The sequence below is a fragment of the Rousettus aegyptiacus genome, unplaced genomic scaffold, assembly GCF_014176215.1.
Source record: "Rousettus aegyptiacus isolate mRouAeg1 unplaced genomic scaffold, mRouAeg1.p scaffold_m13_p_12, whole genome shotgun sequence".
Taxonomy (NCBI): domain Eukaryota; kingdom Metazoa; phylum Chordata; class Mammalia; order Chiroptera; family Pteropodidae; genus Rousettus; species Rousettus aegyptiacus.
This window is the reverse complement of record NW_023416287.1, coordinates 74,821,717-74,842,794: the sequence shown is the minus strand read 5'-3', so window position 1 is coordinate 74,842,794 and position 21,078 is coordinate 74,821,717. Positions and strand designations below refer to the sequence as shown.

General features: G+C 49.6%; 1 protein-coding gene across 2 annotated transcripts in view; it reads left to right on the top strand.

Annotated features, from left to right (window-relative positions):
* The window catches only part of ST8SIA5 (ST8 alpha-N-acetyl-neuraminide alpha-2,8-sialyltransferase 5), a 48,541-nt gene extending 36,005 nt beyond the window's left edge, over nucleotides 1-12,536 (top strand). The window contains exons 6-8 of one of the 2 annotated variants that reach the window (XM_016148420.2): nucleotides 1,354-1,466; nucleotides 2,204-2,296; nucleotides 3,474-12,536. In XM_016148420.2, the coding sequence (XP_016003906.1) occupies nucleotides 1,354-1,466; nucleotides 2,204-2,296; nucleotides 3,474-3,942 (675 nt within the window). In that variant the 3' untranslated portion in view covers nucleotides 3,943-12,536. The remainder of the gene's footprint in view (nucleotides 1-1,353; nucleotides 1,467-2,203; nucleotides 2,297-3,473) is intronic. The other variant, XM_016148421.2, reaches the window with a different exon arrangement.
* Nucleotides 12,537-21,078: the final 8,542 nt, after the last annotated feature.

Below are 21,078 nucleotides of genomic sequence, written 5' to 3'. Positions count from 1 at the left end.
TTGTGACATGATTGGGGGATGCTCTTGACATCTAGTGGGGAGAGGCCAGGGATGCTGCTATAGAGTCTACAGTGCACAGGTCAGCTCCCACAGCAAGGGGCGGTCTGGCCCAAAATGTCAACGGTGCTGAGTTCAGAAACTCTGCTTTACATCATCTCATTGAATCACATGAAATACACGTTGCCATCCTAGTTTTGTAAACTACAACACTTTAATTTGCAACAAATTTTGTAAAATTTACAAAATGAAGTTGCTGAGAGCTCAACTTGTCCATGGTTCCCTCACCTCATTATAGGGCAAAACCAGGATTGAACTTGGGGCTTTTGACTAGAGCGCCCAATCCTGGTTTGCCCAAACTTTCCAGGTTTGACCAAATGTAAGTCCTACATCCCAGGCAAAGTCTTCTAGTCCTGGGCAAACTGGGATAGTTGGTCACCCTACCCTCGACTCCAGGTCTGTCTTGCTGCCCTGTGCCTGCCCAGTTCTACATGGTTCAGGCGGACCATGAGGGAATTATGGCCTAGGAACCAGGTCTCCTAACTCTCAGGCCACTATTTACTTTGTCTTGCCATCTTGCCTGTGGTCCCCTAGAGAGTCTTTGTGGACAACCAGTGTCCATACTGAGGTAACCCTGCCAATTGAGGTATGACAAGATCAAAGCACTGTGGGATGCTCACTCCATGAAAGTTGTCATCACTCAGGGGAAGTCCAGGGCTCCCCTGTGCTCAGAGCTCTTTCTTCGCAGAGAGCCCAGGTGTCCCAGCCTCTCACTGCTCCCCTGATGTGGCCTTGCTTGCTCACCCGCAGCCTCTTGTCCCTGCTGTTGCCACATACTGACATCTGTCCCAATTCGGATGACCTTTCTGTCCCAGGCACCTTTCTGTCCCAGGCCTGTGTCCTCCTTGTGGAGCAGAGGGAGAGTCTGTACCTCTCCCTGAGTTGAAGGTCCCTGGGTGGACCTCCCCCATCTCTGCTGCCAGTCATCCCACAGAACACCTGCATTAATCATTAAGATATGTATTTTGGCAGTCATAAAAAAGCCGAGCTTCTAAACACTGGGAAAGCCCAAGACAAGCAGGGCTAGCCATAACCTGTCCTTTCTTCTCTCTGAAAACCTGGAGCATCCCAGGGCTTGTCGAAAAAGGCCGTGGAGAGCTGGCTTCCGGTCCCAGCTCATTCGTAATCGCCTGTGGAACTGACAAGTCATTTGACCTCTTTTCTCATCTGCTAAGTGAATAACCACTTTTCTATAACATTTTCTACAAGGGTGGCTCATGGGGCTGTGAGGAGTGGAGGTGGGTAGGGGTACAGAGGTGAGAGCACCAGATGAAGGCTGTGCCTCTGTCTCCCCAGGACATGCCCTATTACCGGTCCCAGTTTAAGAAGTGTGCAGTGGTGGGCAACGGAGGCATCCTCAAGAACAGCCGCTGCGGGAGCGAGATCAACAGCGCCGACTTCGTCTTCCGGTAAAAGAATCACCGGTCTGCACCTGCTGCTTCTGCCCCCAGGGCCTCCCCCCTTGTGCCCTTTCCCTAATGCTGCCCTGTAAGCTATTAATCCCCTACTCCTCACCCCTGCAGAACCTCATGCTCTGGGTTGTCCCTTCCCCTCTCCAGCACTGTCCCTTTGGGCACATGGTCGAACCTCTCAGTCTCCACATCTGCAGAATGGGAGCAAATGGCATAACAGATGTGAAGACACTGAGGACTCATGGGGACCATGCAACTCTGTTGGTGAGGCCATCTGGGCAGCCACCTTCCTGGTTGGGTTCTCCTCTTCTGGAAGCACTGTTTGGAACCAGGCTAGCCTTGTGGCTGACACCAATATGAACTTCACTTTTGCTTACCTAAGCTGGAGGCTGGTCCTTGTATTTCTTTTTTCCTTATTTAGCACTCCTTCTTACCTCTTTGGGTATCCTTGCTTCCATCTTCATCCTGAGTAAGGCAGATAGGTTGAAAATAAAAGCTTAAAGCAAAGACATTTGGGTGGGTCATAGATTCACAATTACTGGGCTGCTCAGCGTCGGTGGGAGAAGGGGTTGGATTGGCCCCTCCATGCCCAGGCCACAAAGATTCTACTCAGCTGGCCACCTCTGCATCCCTCTACTCATGTGATCAGCATTCTTTTCTTCCCCAAACCCTTGCCTGAACTCCACCTGGAATGGCTGACTGCATGCCTTTGGGCTACCTGGTCTCTTCTGTAGGTGCAACCTACCCCCTATCTCAGAGAAGTATACCATGGATGTGGGGGTGAAGACAGACGTGGTCACCGTGAACCCCAGCATCATCACAGAGAGGTCAGTGACCCTCCTTCTAGACCTGTGCTATCCAATATGGTAGCCATTAATCACACGTGGCTACTGGGCACTGAAATGTGGCTAGTCTAGATTGAGATGTACTGTCTGTAAGTGTAAAACACACACCCGATTTCCAAGACAATATGAATAAGAAGATGGACCATATCTCACGAAATGTTTATATCGATTACACATTGAAATGATAGCATTTTGGATATATCGGGCTAAATAAAATATAAAAATTCATTGCACCCATTTTTTTCTACTTATTTAAATGTGCTCACTATAACACTTAAAATTACATATGTGGCCTGTTATTATACTTCTTTTGGACGGCACTGGTCTAGATTGTCTTCACCTAGAGATGAGTCTGAGCTTTCAGAGTGTGATGGGAGACAGCAGCTCCCTGTGCAGTGTGTCCAGGTGACACCAGGGGGTGGGGGTGGGGGTGGGGGAAGGCCTCCTGCAAAGATCTCAGCCCCCCCACCTGGCTCCCCCTGGGCTCTGGATATATGTCTGGGGGGCCTCAGGGGAGCGGGTTAATGTGTAAAACTCCAACCTTGGTATAGTCACACCATCTAGGTCAGGTGAAATGTAAGAGGAGGGGGAGCTATTAAATAGGCCAGAGGCCCAGGAACACTGGCGGTCAGCGGTCAGCGGAGAGAAGGAGCATTAGACAGATGTGAGATGAGCCAACCCCAGGGCTGCTTAATGTAAAGGAAAGATGAGTGAGGGGTTGTGGGGGGAAGGCTGAGAGGACTGGCTGCTGGTTTGGCGTCCTTCATTGGGGATCTTGGGGAGGACAGCACAGGCGAATGCCCCGAGGGCTCTAGGAAAAGCCTCCACTTCCTGCCACTCCCCCACTGAGCCCGCCAGGGCCAACCTCATCCCTTTGGGTTAAACGCTGCCCCCGCCCCCCGCCCCAGGCAACACACTAGATATTTGTCCCTTTCAGTCCAGCATCCTCTCCTGTAGCCACTTCCAAAAATATAAATGCCTCCAAGGAAGGCTGGACGTTCATCTGCTGAGGTGACTGAGGTGATCGGAGGCAGGGATGGCCTTGTAAGTCCCCTCCGTCCTTTGAAAAGACTGCGGGGTGCAAGGGTGGCGGAAGCAAGATTGCTGGGGCTGTGGGAAGTGGGCGGCCGACCCTCTCCCTCTGCGCCCACCCGCCCAGGTTCCACAAGCTAGAGAAGTGGCGACGGCCCTTCTACCGCGTGCTGCAGGTGTACGAGAACGCATCCGTGCTGCTGCCCGCCTTCTACAACACGCGCAACACCGACGTGTCCATCCGCGTCAAGTACGTGCTGGACGACTTCGAGTCGCCGCAGGCCGTCTACTACTTCCACCCGCAGTACCTGGTCAACGTGTCACGCTACTGGCTCAGCCTGGGGGTGCGCGCGAAGCGCATCAGCACCGGCCTTATCCTGGCCACCGCGGCGCTGGAGCTCTGCGAGGAGGTGCACCTGTTCGGCTTCTGGGCCTTCCCCATGAACCCCTCGGGTCTCTACATCACCCACCACTACTACGACAACGTCAAGCCCCGCCCGGGCTTCCACGCCATGCCCTCCGAGATCTTCAACTTCCTGCACCTGCACAGCCGTGGAATCCTCCGTGTGCACACCGGCACCTGCAGCTGCTGCTGAGGGCGCAAGGGCCGCCCGGCGCCCCCGGCACCCAGGACCGCGCTCCTCCGCTCTCCTGCGCGGGGCAGGGCAGTGAGAGGGTCTGGATGAAAGGCTGCCACTCCCTCTGTAGTTCGGCTTGGTACTTGGGTCCTGTGGGCCGAGAGACAGGGATGGAGGCTGGTGCAGCATCAGCTCTGTGCTAGGCATCCTGGGCCTCAGCCTGGGTCCTGTGGCTCCGCGCTGCCCACAGTTGCATGTTGCTGGGCCACACCTCAAGACTCAGGCTCTGGGACTGCAAGTGAATAAAGCACATTTCCACTCAATTTTAGCATCCAGGAGAGCACAAACTGTAGCAGCCTTGTCACAGCTAAAGGAACGCCCCGTAAAGAATGGAAAAGAGGGAGATGGGACATATGAACATGGGCGAGATTTAATTCAGACTTTTGGGCTCCTGAGTTTTATGCTGAACCCTCAGCCCTGATTTGCAGTCTAGAATCTCAGAGCTTAGAGGCCCACCCAAACGCCAGAGCTTCTTGTCAAGACAGAGTGGCTTAGAGAGGTCCAGAGGCTAATCGGCCAAGGCCACACTGAACGAGTCCATTAAGTGACACCGTGAGACCCTTTCACACACATCCTCAGACACACACACACACAGACACACACACACACACACACACACACACACACACACACACACAGAGTCTCGGTGCCTCCACATTCAATCCTGCATTTGATCTTCTGACGAGAAGGAAATAAACCAGACCAGCCATTTGCACCGAGGTTTTTAAGCCAATGTCATCGACTTAATAAGTGCTTAGCAGTTTGCTTCCTCTTCTGTCCCCTTATTTTCAGCCCCGTTTTAACCAGGAGTTATTTATAAGACCCATTCCTCTTTATGTTTCTGAAGACTGCAGAATCCTGCTATATCGCATTCCTGCTGTATAAGGCTCTGGCTGGATGTTGCAGACATATATAACTGGTGAGCTCAGCGGACAGAACCGCGTCATGGCCTCTGACGCCAGCATCACCGAGGGATCTGCTCTAAAGGCGGGACTTCCCGCATGGCAGAGCCTGGCGGCCTTCACGCTCACGGACCCATAGGGCCCGCGCTCTGGGAAGTTAGCTGTGCCTAGGCTGCAAGCGGTTTGACGTGTCATTTCACACCTGAACTTCATTCCCTTTGCTTCTCCCCGGTGTGTCCACCGCTGCAGAGGCTGTGTGTAGTAGACGCCATTGGCGAATTGCCTTAGAATTAAGCTTTGTGGAATCATAGAATGTCAGTGCTGGGTGGACTTCAGTGCCCTCCCTCCTCCTTCCTCCCTCCTCCCTTCCTCTTTCCCTTCTTCCTCTTTTCTTCCCTCCCTCCCGTTAACATTTCGGAAACACCCACTTCGTTTTGATTTGGGCTCGGGCTTGGAAAGACATGATGACAAGTACAGGCATACCTCATTTTATCGCACTTTATTGCACTTCGCAGATGCTTTTTTTTTTTTTGCAAATTGAAAACAAAACCTTCCACCAGCAGTGAGATTACAATTCACTTTATTGCAGTGGTCTGGAACTGAACTCAGTGTCTCCAAGGTGTGTGTGTGTACAGGTGGTACCTTTGTCTTCTAGGGGTGGAGGGCAGACCATACATAAATTCCAGCCCCAAGTGCTGGGTGCTCTGAGGAGGAGGAGGAGGTGGAGGAGGAGGAGGAGGAGGAGGAGGAGCAGGAACCGGGTGAGCACAGCAGGGAGCCGGGCCTTTCATCTGATCCCCTCATTCCATAGGCAGAGCAACAGGCCCAGCCAGCTGACAGACAGGAGAGTGCAGGTGCTTACCACCCAGGGCTCCTTCCTTGGCAAATCCACTTCGTCTTGGCTTGTCTTTCACGTTGGTGGGTCGTTACAGAGCATGTGCTCCATGCACAGCACTGTTCTAGATGCTGGCCCCCCACCTTTGTGCTGAGCTGTGGTCTTTACTGGGGAAACCCCAGGTTGCCCTGAGCCTCAGTCTGTCTGTCTGCACAGCGGGGAAGTAGCCAAGGAGACAGGGTAGGCCCCAAGTCCATGGGAAACTGGGACAGTGGGTGGTTATGTTCTCTTGGGCTCTTTCTCCCAAGGAAGGAGCTTTTGGGAAAGAGTCTGGTTAACTGAGGTTTCTAGCCACTTGTTTGTGCTTAATTAAGTCCAGGTCCTGAACCCATGGAATGTCAGAACTGGAAGGCTCTTAAAGACAGTGTTGTCTCACTTAAGGAAACAAGCCCTGAACAAGGAGGTGACCTAGGTTAAGGCATGCCTGGGGCTCTACCAAGTGCATGTTGTAGACAGACCCTCCACCAAAGTCCTCCTGTAATGCTTATGTTCCAGGTGGGGCAGTGAATGGGAGGTGGAGCTTTGGTGAGTCAAGTATCAGGGTTCTCACAGCTGCCGTGGGCTGCTTTCTGCTCCAGCCAGGCCTGGCTTAAGAGCTGAGGATGGAGCATGAGGATTCACTCCATGTAGGAGCTGTGTCTCATGGCTGACGGTCCTATATCTGCCTGTAGGGCTTAGGGCAAGTCTCTTCCTCTCCCTTAGGGGCTAAGTTTCCTCATCTATACAACTAGAGGCTTAGATCTCTAGGGTCCCTATAATCTCTAACTTTTTTTCAGGCAGTCACGATATGTGGAACTAAGCCATAAATAATATTTATGATGATGATAGCTAAGATTTACTGCACTCTCATTCTGTGTCAGGCCCTAGACCGAGCACTTTCTTTGCATTATCTCCTATAATCATCACAGGACCCCCTTAGGTAAGAAGGCTCCCATTGGACAGGTGAGGAGACTGAGGCTCAGAGCGATTCAGTGAGTTGCCCAGTGGAGGAAACTGCACTCAGGTCATAGAACCCTGAACTGTGCTCCAAACCTCTGTCTTAGCTGCTTCCCAGCCAGTGTTCCCAGGGCTGAAACAAGAGGGATCCTGACTGAGATGCCACTGTAGGGGGTGCTAGTGGGCCCTGCTCTAGGCGCAAATGCTCTGGGAGGCTGTGATGGGTCCAGGAGCCTGTCATGAGTCCAAAAGGCAGTCTCTGCTTATAGGTGTCCCCCTTGGCCCTGGTAACAAGACTGAGCCACCCGCAGTAGGATGCATGCCGTTCTGGCACTGCAGGAGAACTGAGGCCATCTCCACATTTTGTAGGTAAGAAGAGGTTCCCGGAAAGAGGACACATTAAGTGACACATGTCGAGTGCCTTGCCCAAGGCCACATGGGCAGCTAGTGCCTCAAATGGGACTCACCCATTCTCCTGATTTCCAGGCCACGCTCTTTCTCCTGCAGCCAGTGTTTGTAGGACGAACATTTTTCAGAGGCTCAGAAAGACTCGGGCGTTGACTCAGGAAGCCCCCACCACGTTCCTCGCCGCCCTGTCACCATCCCGCCCTGTGGTGTAGACCACCAGTTAAAATCTCATTTAGGGGAAATAGATGCTCCACAAGCAAAACAAAATTGCATCTTCCTTTGTGCTAAACCCACTGCTCCAGGGTTGAAAGGCAGCAGAAACAAGTAAATGACTTGGTGCTTAGCCAAGCAAAAAGGAGGGCGGCTCAAGGTCAGATGCCACCTCTGAGACCGTCGCAGGCTGGCTGCCACAGCGACTCTGCCACTTACCACCTGGTGCCCATCACCCTTGACTTTGCTGAGCAGGGGGAGGAGGCGGGCAGCATTTTCTGACAATTGAAGGAGCACACAGAGCCGGCTTCAGCCAGGTGCTCAACAAATATTTATTGAGTGCCCATTTGGTGCCAGGCATTGTGCCAGGTACTGGGGAACTATAGTAGTGATGAGCAAAAGCTCACGCCTGCCCGCCTGGAGCTCAGGGTCCAGTGGGTGTGTCCAGACGCTGAACCCAGAGTCCCGCACGCACAAACAGGAGCTGCGCTGAATGCTGGCGAGTGTCAGCTTGGGAACAGGAGGGGAGACGAGGGCATGCCAGGGTCAGTCCTGAATTCTGAAGGCCGGCAAGCGAAAGATGGTAACTGGCAAAGCAGTGGATAGTCCTTAGGCATCGTCTTCGACATCCATGTAACATGTGACGGGGTGGGCTCTGGTCATTTTGTCCTCTGTTTCCTAACAAACTCCTCTCCCTCTGCTTTCCTCCTGCCTCTCTGAATGCTCCTGCTCAGGCCCCTTTATAGATTCATCTTCATTGAAGCTACCTCAAGGTCCTTTCTCTTTCGAGGAGTTCCTGCAGAAATCTTATCTATTCACGGCCTCAAGTCTCTCCTGTCTTTGCATCTTAAATCCCTTCCCTGCAGGCCGGTTCTCCCTCGGGGCATCATAAACTTGCTCACTGTGTCCTGAAAGTCTGTACCTGAATGACATCTCCAACCTCATGTGTCCTCAGCTGATATATAGTTAAAAAGAATCTGGGCTCCACATCACCTCCTGCCACTTACTAGCTGGGTGACCTTGGGGAAGCTGACGAAGTCCCTGGAGGCTCAGATTCATCATCTGAAGAATGAGGCCAGGACACCAGCTCACTAGCTGTGGCGAGGGTTAAATGAAATAGGGTTGCACGGTGCTTAACATAGGGTCCAGCACAAACTAGGCACCCAGTGAGCACAGCTGTCCCTCGGTGAATGGCTCTGCCACACACTGACCACTCGACCCCAAACCTGGGTCACTCTTGGCTCTTTCTTCTCCTTCACCTTCTATGTAGATTTGGTCTCCAAATCGTGTCAGTTCTTACTCATAAATGTCCCTTGAATTCTTTCCCTACCTACATTCCTTGTGCCCTAAACTCAGGCCCTTCTGACTGATCTTCTGCTTCCAGAGAATTACCTTCCGGAAGCGCCTTTGGTGGAGTCCGAAGCCTGCTTGTACCACATGGTCCAGATTCCTTGCACAGATATGACAGGCATGTCCCAGCGGGCTTACTCACTTACCAGAGGCCTGCATACCACCTCCTCCCCCCAGCTCCATGTTCCTCCGGATCCTGCTTGTGCAAAGCTATTGAAAACGCCCGCATTGGTCCCACACCTCTGCCTCCCCTTTATTCTGTCACTTTTGCAGATGGGGTCGGGTTATGGTCCTTGGGTCCCCTATTCTGTGAACCTGAGCTGGGCAGTCTGTCCTCTGTGCTTCCGCCTCGATCATCACTGGCTTCCGTTAGGATGTCCCCACAGCACGTGCAGCACGTGGTGTGGGCATCCTGTGTCCGAGGGTCTGTCCTTTCCCTGAGGGAAGCCAGTGCATCTGGCTCAGCTTGGGCCTCCAGCACCGGCACAGAGTCGCGTGTTTACTATAGCCATGGAGTCTCTGGTCACCTAGTAGGCTCCAGGGTTCAGGACGCCTTATTAATAAACTGAGTAACACCCTGAGAAATTGTCAGCTTAAGAGAGTCTCCTGTCAAATTTTTTTTTTTTTTTTTTTGCCCAATACCTTCTCCGTGGGAAGTCCTGAGCTGTGCACGCTCCCTACCAGCTGCTGGGGAGCTCGGGGCCGGAAGGCTGAGGTGTCTGTGTGGTGGCTTGCTGCTTCTATCACCCAGTCTCTGCCACCCTCTGTTTCCCCCATTATAATCTTGCTCATTTGCCTTTGGCTGTTAACAATCCCTCTTTCTCTAGTTTAAACTAAAGAAGAGAAAGACATTTTTTTTTTCCTTCCCTCCTCAAAACCATATAGATTTATCGGGATCTGGTGTCGCTGTGCTGAAGTGCGTGCTGGCATGAAGGACTTATCAATAATGTCACAGAGACGAGTGGAAAATGTGTTATTTATTGGCTGAGAAACGGATGAGCAGAACTTTTCGGGATGTCTGGCCCAAGGCCCAGCGGAAGGCTGGGACCTTGGGGCTCTTCCCGTGGGAGGGGTTGGTGCTGCTCTGCGTTCGGCACACACCTGGCCTATGCCTGCCACCAGGGCTTCCCTCCTGCATGAGGCTGCTGGTGGTTCCGGGGTCAGACGAGGCCAGGATGTGCCTTCTGTTGTTTTCGGAGGTCTGGTCAAGCCAGGACAGTGTGTGGAGGTTGATCACATCCACAAGGCATCCTGATGAAGCAGTGTGTTCTTCAAAGGGTGGACTGTAGATCACCTGTATCAGAATCCCCTGAGTGCTTGTTATACCCCTCGCTCTAAACTCAGAGCCGGGAGGTGGGGAGGACAGTGATGCCCGGAATCAGTTTGTGTGACGTCACAGGTGATGCTGGCACACGCAACTGCTGGACAGCCACACTCTGCACTGCTTGTGGTTCAGTGGCCGCTGCCCAGTGAGGGGCGATGTCTGGCTTGACATGCAGACTGGAGTCTTAGCTAAGAAAAGAGTGAAAACAAGAATCTGGCACAGACCAACTTCTGTGTTTTCTATAAATTGAATATGATTTATAACCTGCTATTAAATTAGCAACAAAAAATGACTGCTCAGGAATATATAACATTTGCAGAATCTGTTTTGACCTTGATACTATCTGAGATTTCTGTGTGTTTTTTTTTTCTTTCGTTTTTAGTTGTGGTAAAACACATAACATAAATTTACCATCTTAACCATTTTTAAGTGTACTATTCAATAGTGTTCGATATATTCACACTGTTGTGCAACCAATCTCCAGAATGTTTTTATCTTGCAAAACTAAACTTCTATACCTATTAAAGGACACACCTCATTTCCCCCTCCCCGAGCCCCTGGCAACCACCATTCTGCTTTCTGATTCTGTGGGTCCGATGCCTCTAGGTACCTCATATAAGTGGAATCATATCGTATCTGTCCTTTTGTGACTGGCTTATTTCATATAGAATCACATGTCATTTGAGAACAGCTAGTTCTCAAATGACATGAAATGCTTTCGATGTCCTTGTAATAGAATTCTGATTTTCGTTATTGCCTGCAGCAGTTGCCCTGGGCCCTCAGTCGGTCCCTGGCTTCCAGAGGCCTTGGCATCTTTGCTGAGGGTCAGAGCAGACCTAGCCTTGCTTTGCCGGACGGGCTCAGCTGTCCTGGCCAATGAACTGAGAGACGACAGCCCTGCCCATCCTTTATAAGTCTTCAGATATTTCCCCCACATAATCTCTTCTGTAAACCTTTTTTTTTTTTTTTTCATTTAAAAAGAGAGAGAGAGAGAGAGAGAGAAATATATACTACCATGACTTAGCTCTTGGTACAAAAGCCAGAAATCAGTGATTGTCTCTCTTTCTAGTCTGTGGATGGTTCCCTTGGCAACCAAGTAATTCACTTCCTTCAACTAAATGATTTGCTCAGCTTTGGGGTAAAAGTTTTATGTCCTCTAGAATTGTAGTTCTCAACCTTGTGTGCACATTGGAATCAGCGGGGAGTTAGACCAACTAGAGGCAAAAGCTGGGCTCAGGGCTCTGCCCCCCTCACCACGGAAAACCAATACCGAGGGGGGCCCCCCGGAAACCGACCGAGTGACCCGCGGCCGGATTCGCACCCAGTGCGTTATGCGCTCCCCTCCTTTTCCACCCTTCCTTGGAAAAGTCTCAAGGTGAAACTCACTGGGTAGGACCCGGTTCCTGCCTCAGTCTCTTCTCCCACTCAGTGAGAACTTTCTCCACGTGGCAGCTCGAAATTCCATATTCAAAGTTTATAAGACTCCTGAACATCTTGACTTGTTAAAGGAGAAGATGTTTACTATTCTATTGAATAAAGGTCTAAACACACCTCCCCTCCCAGGGCCAGGTATCCAGCTAGTGGACTCAGCCCCCAGAGAGCCAGGGACTCAGTGAAGAAACATGAACTTTGAGCCCCTGAAACCGATGCTATAAAGCTCTGCAGCAAAGACCAAACGTTTTACTAACAGCAAATCCCTCACGAGTCCACTTCAATTTTAACTTCAATTCTAGGGAACTTGGTTCTGGTTTCTTATAATCAAGCAAACTAAGAGAATGATGACAGGTGCTAGATAGAGTAGAAGTGGCAGCTAATCATCTAATAGTAATAGTATTAAAAAGACCAAAACCGTATAGCTCAGAAAATACCAAGCGAGGCCGTTTAGTGGAGGGGCAAATATGCCATGATAACCCCGAGGGCAACAAGGCATTTCAGGTCAGTTCTCCCTGTGACGTCCACACTAAGCCCTGGTACGAAAACCCTCAAATGTCGTTCAGCACACGTGAGGAGGAAGGCAGAGAAGCATCTTACCTGTTTCAGCATCATTTCCATCTCCTAACACTTAAAACTTAGGTACGAGCCGTTCTCAAGTGACATTAGGGACGCTTTCGGTGTCCCTAATCCTGGTGCTTAGAACATTGGCCCTGGGTTGTCCTGCAGTTCAGGTCGGTGAAGCCGTTCACTAGCCAATGATGCAGAATAAGTGAGATGGGTAGACTCTTTGGGGGTCCCTTTCCCTCTGGCAGTGGCCGTGCTCTCTTGCTACCCCTCTCCCAAGGAAAAGGACAGGAGGAGGGGGAAAAGCCTCTTCCACTTTCTCCCCTTCGGGGGAACTCGTATCGACAGCGGTGGCCAGGGCAACCCCCTCCCGCACCTCCCCTACATGGGGGTAGAGTTGGGGATCAGGATCTCAGCAGGGGCGTGGCTGGTTCTGCGGTGGCTCAGGCCTGGGCTTATTTGTGAATTGAAGAATGTGACTTTTTTCCCCACAGGTGAACATTTCCATTTTATAAACACCTTCGCCGTCTCTCCTCTGTGTTCCTGTGTTGAGGGTAGAGCAGATGGGGAGTCCTTACTTGACCAAGGCCCAGAAACATGACGGCGTGGTCCCAGGCCACGCGGGATTGGTGGCGGGGCTCTGGCGTTGGGTGCCCAAGCTCCTGGGGGGCGGGGGGAGGTGGCCATGTCCTGCTGTAGCTCGTTAGGCCCTTTGCTTTCTTCCCTCGGGGGTTGTCGGGCTCATTTGGAGTCTGGTCCAGGCCCGGGCTCACCCCTGGCCTCATGCTCTGCTCAGTGCCTGTGTGGAGGGGCCTGTTTGATATTCATTTCTCTCTGGGCCCCAAGCTGTGGGCACCCAGAGTCGGCAGCCCTGGGTGGCTGTCCTTGTTGGGGTTGCAGGGGAGGCAGTTTTCATGGAGGTAGTCACCCAAGGCCCAGGCCTGAGCACTGTGGGAGCGTGGAAGGAGCTGGCCTCAAGCTCGCGGTGCCAGACCCTCGTGCTGCTGCAGTTTGTGAGGAGGGTGGTGGGGTCCCCAGGGCAGCTCCTGCCAGCCCACCTGGGAGCCAGCTCTCTTCTACTCTCTCCCTCAGGTCTCTTGGTGGCCCTCACTGTGGCTGGCTTCTTAACAAGTTTCTCCATCCATGATCCCTTTGGGGGGCAGCTATTCCTCTCTGGGGCTCCCACATTCTGCACACACATTTAGGGGTGCAGCCAGGGTAGGCACTTGCAAATTCCCTTCCCGGACCCGACTGCCCTTCCTTCAGAAAGCCATAACTCTTCTTCAAAGCTGTATAGTTTGAACTGTGAGATACATGCACATGTATATTTTTTTAACCCACACTTGAACTCAGTGGGCATACGACGGGTTGTTCGGTGGTTTGGTGGCAGAGTTCTGCCACCTCATTCCCCGAATGAAGCCATGACAGACAATGGGGGGCGGCAGAGGAACAGTGGAAGCCTTTTGTCCCGCAGCCATGTGGCCACTGCCCTGCGCCTGGGTGTGGCTTCAGCCAGGCTTCACTTCAGTTTCCCCGAAGGCCCTGCCTAGGGGCTCAAGTGAAGGTGGCCTGCAGAGTGTGTCCCTGAGGGGTTGGTGGCACCAACTCATCGCTGAGCGCCCTCCGATGTGTGAAGACCAAGTGGCCAAGTGGCCGTGACCCTCCTGTGCTCCTCAGCCGCGTCCCTGCCTCGCTGTCCTCTTCCAAGAGCCACGTGGCACACTGCTCTGTGCTCCGGGAGCCTCTCCTGTTGGCGACGAGGGAGACCAGGACACCGCTGGCCGGGGTGCGAAGGCCCTCCATCTGCGCCTGGAGCTGGAGCATTGCTTTAAAAATCCCTCCCTTGCTCTGTTGATTTGCTCCCCTCCATGCCCTGGAGAGAAAAGCTCTGTGCCCTTCCAAGGAGTCTGGGAGGCGGGGTTGCAAGGTTAACTTATTTTCTTGCAAATGTTGCTCCCACAGCAGGGCTTCCTGCAGAAGCCCGCGCTGAACTCCTGGAGCCCCGGCTCCTGTGTGGCTGACTTGAGTGATTCTGAAGTAGTGACTGTGACTTACGCCTCAGAACGTAATCAGGGTACTTTGTATCTGTCACTGTGTTTGAAAAGCCTTCAATTTGCACCCAATAAAACCAGTCAAATGGTTCGTTCATCTGGCAAAGACTGTTTGGCCATGGCAATGTGTGTGTACGTGTTTGTGGGCTGGGCTGGACAGGGCCGACATGCGCAGCGCAGCCCAAGATGGGAAGCTGCCAGGTCTGGCAAGGACTGCACAGCCCCTCCGGGCACTTCTTTGGGCAGTGTTGGTGGCAGAGGGAGTGGGGGCGGGGGCGCGGGACGTGAGGATCAGGACACCTGTCCAGGTCTGGCAAAAGTGGCAATCTAAGTGAGGTTGCAGCTGGGCTCACAGGAAGGGCTCAGAGACCAAATGCAAACCAGGTTAGGGGGACAGCTGAAGTGGCTGTAACTGGGGAGGGGGACAGGGAGAGAGGACTGCAGGCTGCTGTGGGAGAAGGAAGGGTCCCCGAGCTTTGGGGGTGGGGGCGAGCAGGTGAGATTTGGATGTGCTCCTACCTGAAACAGCCCCGCCCCCCAGCTGTGCAGTCTTCCTCTGTTTAAGAGAAGTAGCTCTATCAAGGTCCATAGTCACATCGTAGGAATCTGAGCATTTAATTACCCTCTTATTTATTTTTAAAAAAGTTTTTTCAATGCCAATCTCCTATTTAGAATAGGCTTATTCTTAAAAATATATGTATAGATATATATAAATAGATAGATAGATAAGGTGGCTTAGATTTTTTACATCTGCATCTTGGAGAAGTCCAAAGTCTTCCCTCTAATTTTTGCAAACTCCTAGGGACGTTTTCATGATCCTTCTGCTTCAGACTCCTGCTTTTGAGCGTGTTTCTGTTGTCTATCTTTCTTTTGTAAAAAATTTTAATTTTTAGATTAGAATTGACATTTAATATTAGCTTCAGGAGTACAGCATAGTGGTTAGACATTTAAATAATTTATGAAGTGGTCTCCCTGATTAGTCTAGTAACCACCTGGCACTATCCATAGTTATTACAACATTATTGACTATATTCCCTATGCTGTACTTTACATTCTTGTGAGTATTTTTTAACTACCAATTTGTACTTCTTAATTCCTTCACCTTTTTCACCCAGCCCTGCAACCCCCCAACCATACCCAGTTTGTTCTCTGTATCTATGAGTCTGTTTCTGTTTTGTTTGTTTATTTTGTTCTTTAGAGTCTACTTGAAAGTGAAATCCTGTGGTGTTTGTCTTTCGCTGCCTGACTTATTGTCGGTTGTATATCTCTCGACCACCCAGATGTTCAGTGCAGCGCTTTCTTGATTTCGATGATCACATATAATGCAGGCCAGAGTGTGGTGGGAGGAGATGGGAAAGAGATGGAAACCACATCCAAACAGACAACCTCAAATAGGACATTAGGTGTCCCAGGCTCATGCGTCCTTGGACAGCTCATCCACCGGCCAGCCCCCAACACGGACACTCCATGTGGCTCCAGCCTCAGCCCATCTCTGTGCCTCTGCCTCTTCCTCCCCCTTCTTTGCCTCCCAGTTCTCATGTCCCCAACCCCGTCTCAGCGGAGAATAGATTCCTGCCTTTTCTCTTTGGAGAAGTTTAAGCATTCTCTGTGCGCTTGGCCTCCTGGATCTCAGCTCAGATTTCCACCTTCAAGAAGTTCAGGGCCAGCTGCAATATGTTTAAACATTTCCTTATTACAATTGTATTTCATTGTAATTCATTTGGTTGTGTTTCATGCTTGCCAAACACTCAAGCGAGCAGCTGTGGAATCTAAGGATACTGGTTGAGGGTCAGCCCTGAGACCTGGGCACTGTCTATCATAGTAAGAAAAGGGGCTAAAGGTCAGGGAAGTAGGACTTCAATATGTGTTCTTGAATGAATGAATCATTCAGTGAGCTGGAGGACAGAAGTCGAATGTAGTCCATTTATTTATTTAATAAACACTTATCAGATGCACACTACTTGTCACTTCATTCAACAAGTATTTCTCTTTTTAATTTATTTTTTAATTTAAGTGTAGTTGGTATACGATCTTATATTGGTTGTATTAGTTTCAGGTGTACAATATAGTAATTTGACGTTATACCTTACAGGGTGATCACCTCACACATTCTAGTGATCATCTGTCACTGAGTAAACTTATCGCAGGATTATTGACTACATACCTTTTCCCCTGTTCGCTCATCCCATCTCCTCCCTTCTGGTAACCATCCCTTTGGTCCCTGTTTCTAAATCTGTTTTTGTTTTGTTTTGTTTCTTTTGTTTTGTTTTTAGATTCCACATATGAGTGAAACCATATGGTATTCGTCTCTCTCTGTCTGACTTATTTCACTTAGCACAATACCATCTAGACCCATCCATGTTGTCGCAAATGGCAAGGTTTCATTCTTTTTTTTTTTATTGCTGTGTGATATTCCAGTGTGTGTGTGTGTATACATACATATATAAGTGTGTGTACACTTTTCTTAACAAGTATTTCTTGAGCTCCTACTTTCGGCCAGGCTACCTGAGGATTTGGGAATATAAGAAAGAGCAAGACACATGCCACCTCTGCATGCACAGGGCATAGAGGCTGGAATAGAAGTAATCAAACATTTTCATATCCGAATGTTTAATTGTACACTGTGCTACAAAGGAGCATATGAGTGTGGCCAGAGTCTCAGCAAGTCTCTTTGACCTGAGACTGAGCCCAAAGAGCACTCCCCTGGGGGAGAGACAATGGAGCTGAGAGCTGAAGGGTGCGGAAGGGTTAATTACACGACAGGTAGGGGTCCAGTTGTGGGGAAGCAAGTCCAGCCAGGCAGGGGGTCCTGTGTGGGGAGAGAGCTTTGAACTCTGGTAGAACAGATAATAGGTAGGTGTGGAGGGCTGGACAGAGGCAAGATCCTGTGGGTTGGAGGTGGACCATGTTAATGATTTTGACTTTCATTCTGAGAGAATCAGGTAGACCTTAAAGGAATTTAAGGAGGAAAAGAACATGATCAGACTTACACTGAATAAGCTCCCCTGGCTTCGAGGTGGAATGTGGAGGTGGAATGTGGAGTCTCAGGGGACCAGTTAGGAGGCTGCTGATGGTGATATGATGGGGGGAGGACATGGTGGGGAAGGAGCAGAGGACACGGAGTTGAAAGCTCCCAGGAGATAACTTGAATAAGCTGACAAAGGAGCAGATTCAGAGGAGTGCTGGATGGGGGTTGGGAGAGAAAGGGAGGTGTCCAGGATGACGCCTTCTCAGCAGAGGCACAAAGGCTGAGACTTGAGCTCTGCCCTGAGGATGGGATGGCTCAGCGGAGGAGAGAGATCAGAAAATATCCAGTCTGATGTTTCGACCAAGGCACCAAGCTTCAGTGGAGTTCTACGCCATGTAAACATTTTTAGACGAATGAGCTGAAAACCAGGTAAACCCTTCTTGGGCCCTTTATACAGATCAAAGATTAGAAAAAAAGTGGCAGGGAGTAGACGGAGTTGACTTTTTGGAAAGGCTTTCCAGTATAGGGATCTGTGAGCGCCACCAAGGTCAGTGCTACTTCCTGACCCCAGGCTCAGCGGAAGGGACTTCCGAGGGACCACCCAGCAAGTATGTTATGGATTCCCTGCAGTTGGGGGGCATAGGGCACTGCCTCCCCACTCTTGCGTGTGGGAAGTTCAAGTGTCCCAGGGCAGCAGAGTCAGGCTGAGTCAGGGAAGTTCCCATGGAGTCTTGGGGGTAGGGATATATCACTTAAGACAGAGGTCACTTAAAAAGGGATTTTCCTAGAAGAGGGTGACCTGCCAGAGCAAGGGGACCTTGGCAGTGGGAGGCTGGGGGGTACTCTGCTGGGGGAGAAGCTGAGGGGGAATTGGGGACTGTCCATGCAAAGGAGGGCCGTGGCTCTATCCAGGGTGCCAGGTCAGAGGGAAGCCTGGGCGAAAACCTGCAAAGGTTGCCGTGGAAGACTGGGCGTTGGGCATCTGCAGGGCCTAACCCTGCCGTGGGGCTGGGTCAGACCGCAACTCCCAAGAGAGGGAGGAGGCGAGCAGGATAGAAAGCAATGGCCTGGCTTAGGAGAGGATTGAAAAAACTCTGGTTTCATGGAGATTAAATGTGGGCTGCCAGGGGGCACTGCACAGTTCTAGTTGCTGATGTGAGACAGTGTTTGTCACTTAGAGTGACCTTATAGTGACCAGGGGTCTGTGCAAGATTTTCTCTAGTGTTAAGGGAAGGCTTGTCCTTACTGAACAAAAATAAAGGTGCTTATTTATTTATTTTTTTAAATCACAGCCAAGAGTCCTGCTTGTTCAATGTACCAGGGACAGAAGGAATTACAAACCAATGGTGAGCTGTGTACCATGACCGCACTCAGAGCAAAGGCGAGGCAGGTTTCACAGAATTACTAGTGACCAGATCTTGGATTCTGCATTGAGTTTGCCAGGCAGTGAAGGGGACAGAGCACCACAAACAAATGGACCTGAGTGTGAAAGTCAGCCAAGAATGAAAGCATTTGGCAAGTGCCATCAGCCGGGGTGGGGGTGGGGTATGGGGACTGGAACCTGACTGGAGTAGTAGATTTATGGGGTGGGGGGGGGATCTTGTCAATGGGGCTAAGGAATTAGTAGTTTGTTTTTCAGGAGATGGACAACGAGGGAATAATGTGTCTGCAGCGGTATTGCAGCATGTATCACTACTTCATTCTTTTCATGGCTGAACACGATTGGCCAGTTAACGGGCGTCTGGGTTGCTTCGAGCTGTTGTCTGCAATGAATAAAGCGTCTATGAACATTTACACGAGGCTTTCGCGTGGACACGTATTTTCACTTCTCTTCGATCAATGCCCAGAGCGGAATTTCTGGGCGGTGTGAGGTGTGCCTGGTTAGCTTTACAAGAGAGTGCCGAACTCTCTTCCCAAGGGGCAGTACCGCTGTACACTGCCACCAGGAGTAGGAGTGCTCTGGTCGCTGTACACTGCCACCAGGAGTAGGAGTGCTCTAGTCGCTGTACACTGCCACCAGGAGTAGGAGTGCTCTGGTCGCTCGCTCCACGTCCCTATCGGCACTCGTTATTGCTTTAGACCCTGGTCTCTCTCTGCGTCTCTCTTTCTCTCTATCTCTCTGTCTCCGTCTCTCTCTCTCTTTAAAGATTTTTAATAAAATATAGCAAACATGCAATATTATATTAGTTCCAGGTGTACATCATAGTTATTAAACATTTATGTACCGAAAGAACTGATCACCACGATATGTCCAGCAACCATCTGACATCATAAAATATTATTGATTATTTTCCCTCCACTGGATACCATATCCCCATGACTTGTTTGTTTTATGCCTGGAAATGTGAACTTCTTATTCCTTGTCATTTCCCCCCTCTTTTTTTGGTTTTCCAATTACAGTTGACAGCCAATATTATTATATTACTTTCAGGTGTACAGCACAGTGTTTAGACATTTATATAATTTATGAAGTGATCCCCACGACTAGTCTAGTGCCCACCTGGCACTAACATAGTTACTACCATATTATTGACTATATTCCCTAAGCTGCACTTTACATGTCCATGGCTATTTCATAACTACCAATTTGTACTTCTTAATCCCTCCACCTTTTCTACTCCACTCCCCCAGCTCCCTCCTATCTGGCAACTGTCAGCTCGCTCCCTGCATCTGCGAGTCTGTTTCTGTTTTGTTTGTTTATTTTGTTCTTTAGATTCCACATATAAATGAGATCATATGGTACTTGTCTTTCTCTCAGACCCCGCTCTCTTAATCATGTTCTAATGCCATGGGATCCTCTAAAAATATTTTGATTTTGATTAAAAAAAAAAAAGACATTCTAATGAACACGTTGTTGTTGTTTTTATCTGAATGGGCCCTCATGCAAAATGCACATTTTGTTTTATTATTTCTCTGAACAGATCCTCACGCATAATATTTCTGTAGTATTTCCGAGTCATCTTTAAGGCCTCCTAATGAACCTAAACGTGTAATTAACAACAGACGTTAGACCACATGGTTCCAGCAGGGGGCGCTCGACACCCACAGTTAAACTTCACTCCTTCCTCATTCTGACTTAGTTGTCCCTCAGCGGACCAGGTGAGTTTGATCTTTCCTGGGTGATGAGGGTTTTTAAGGTCAGAGACGATTTCCCCTGGTGGGGACCTGGGTGGTTCCAAAGAACAAAGCTGCCCCAGGCGTTGGGGAGGGCTGTGAGGGCCCACTGTGGCTCCATCAGCTGGGAACTTTGAAAACTCCCTGTACCCAGGCTCTACCCCAGACCGAGTAAATAAGGATCTCTGGGGGTGGGATCCAGGCGTCAGCATTTCTTGGGGGAATATCTTAATAGTCTTAACATTTATTTCTTTTATTTTTTGAATTATGTGACCTTTTATTTTTAACCTAGCTTTTTAATATTCTTTTTTATATGTCTTTTTATGTGTATTGAAGTGGAAAAAAATCTTTTTATTTCCCATCTCCCACCTCCTCCTCTTTGACAACCACCAGTTTGATCTCTATACCTACAGGTCTGTTTCTGTTTTGTTTATTCATTTATTTTGTTTTTTTAAATTCCACATATAAATGAGATAATTAGGTATTTATCTTTCTCTGTCTGACATAGTTCACGTAGCATAATACCATCTAGGTCTATCCAAGTTGTTGCAAATGGCAAGGCTTCATTCTTTTTTATTGCTGAATAATATTCATATACACATGAATATTATTGAATATTGTATATAATTCATATGATTCATACATATGAATATATATGAATAATATATCACATCTTAAAGAAGATGTGATATATTATTCATTTATCTATTGATGGACATCAAGGTTGCTTCTGTGGCTTAACTTTTATCAGTAATGTTGCAATGAACAGAGGGGTACATGTGTCTTTTGGAATTAGTGTTTTTTTGTTTCCTTTGGATAAATATTTGAAGTGGAACTGCTGGATCACACAGCAGCTCTATTTTTAATTTTACGAGGTATCTACATACTATTTTCCATGGTGACTAAACCAATTTACAGTCCTACCAACAGTGTAGAAA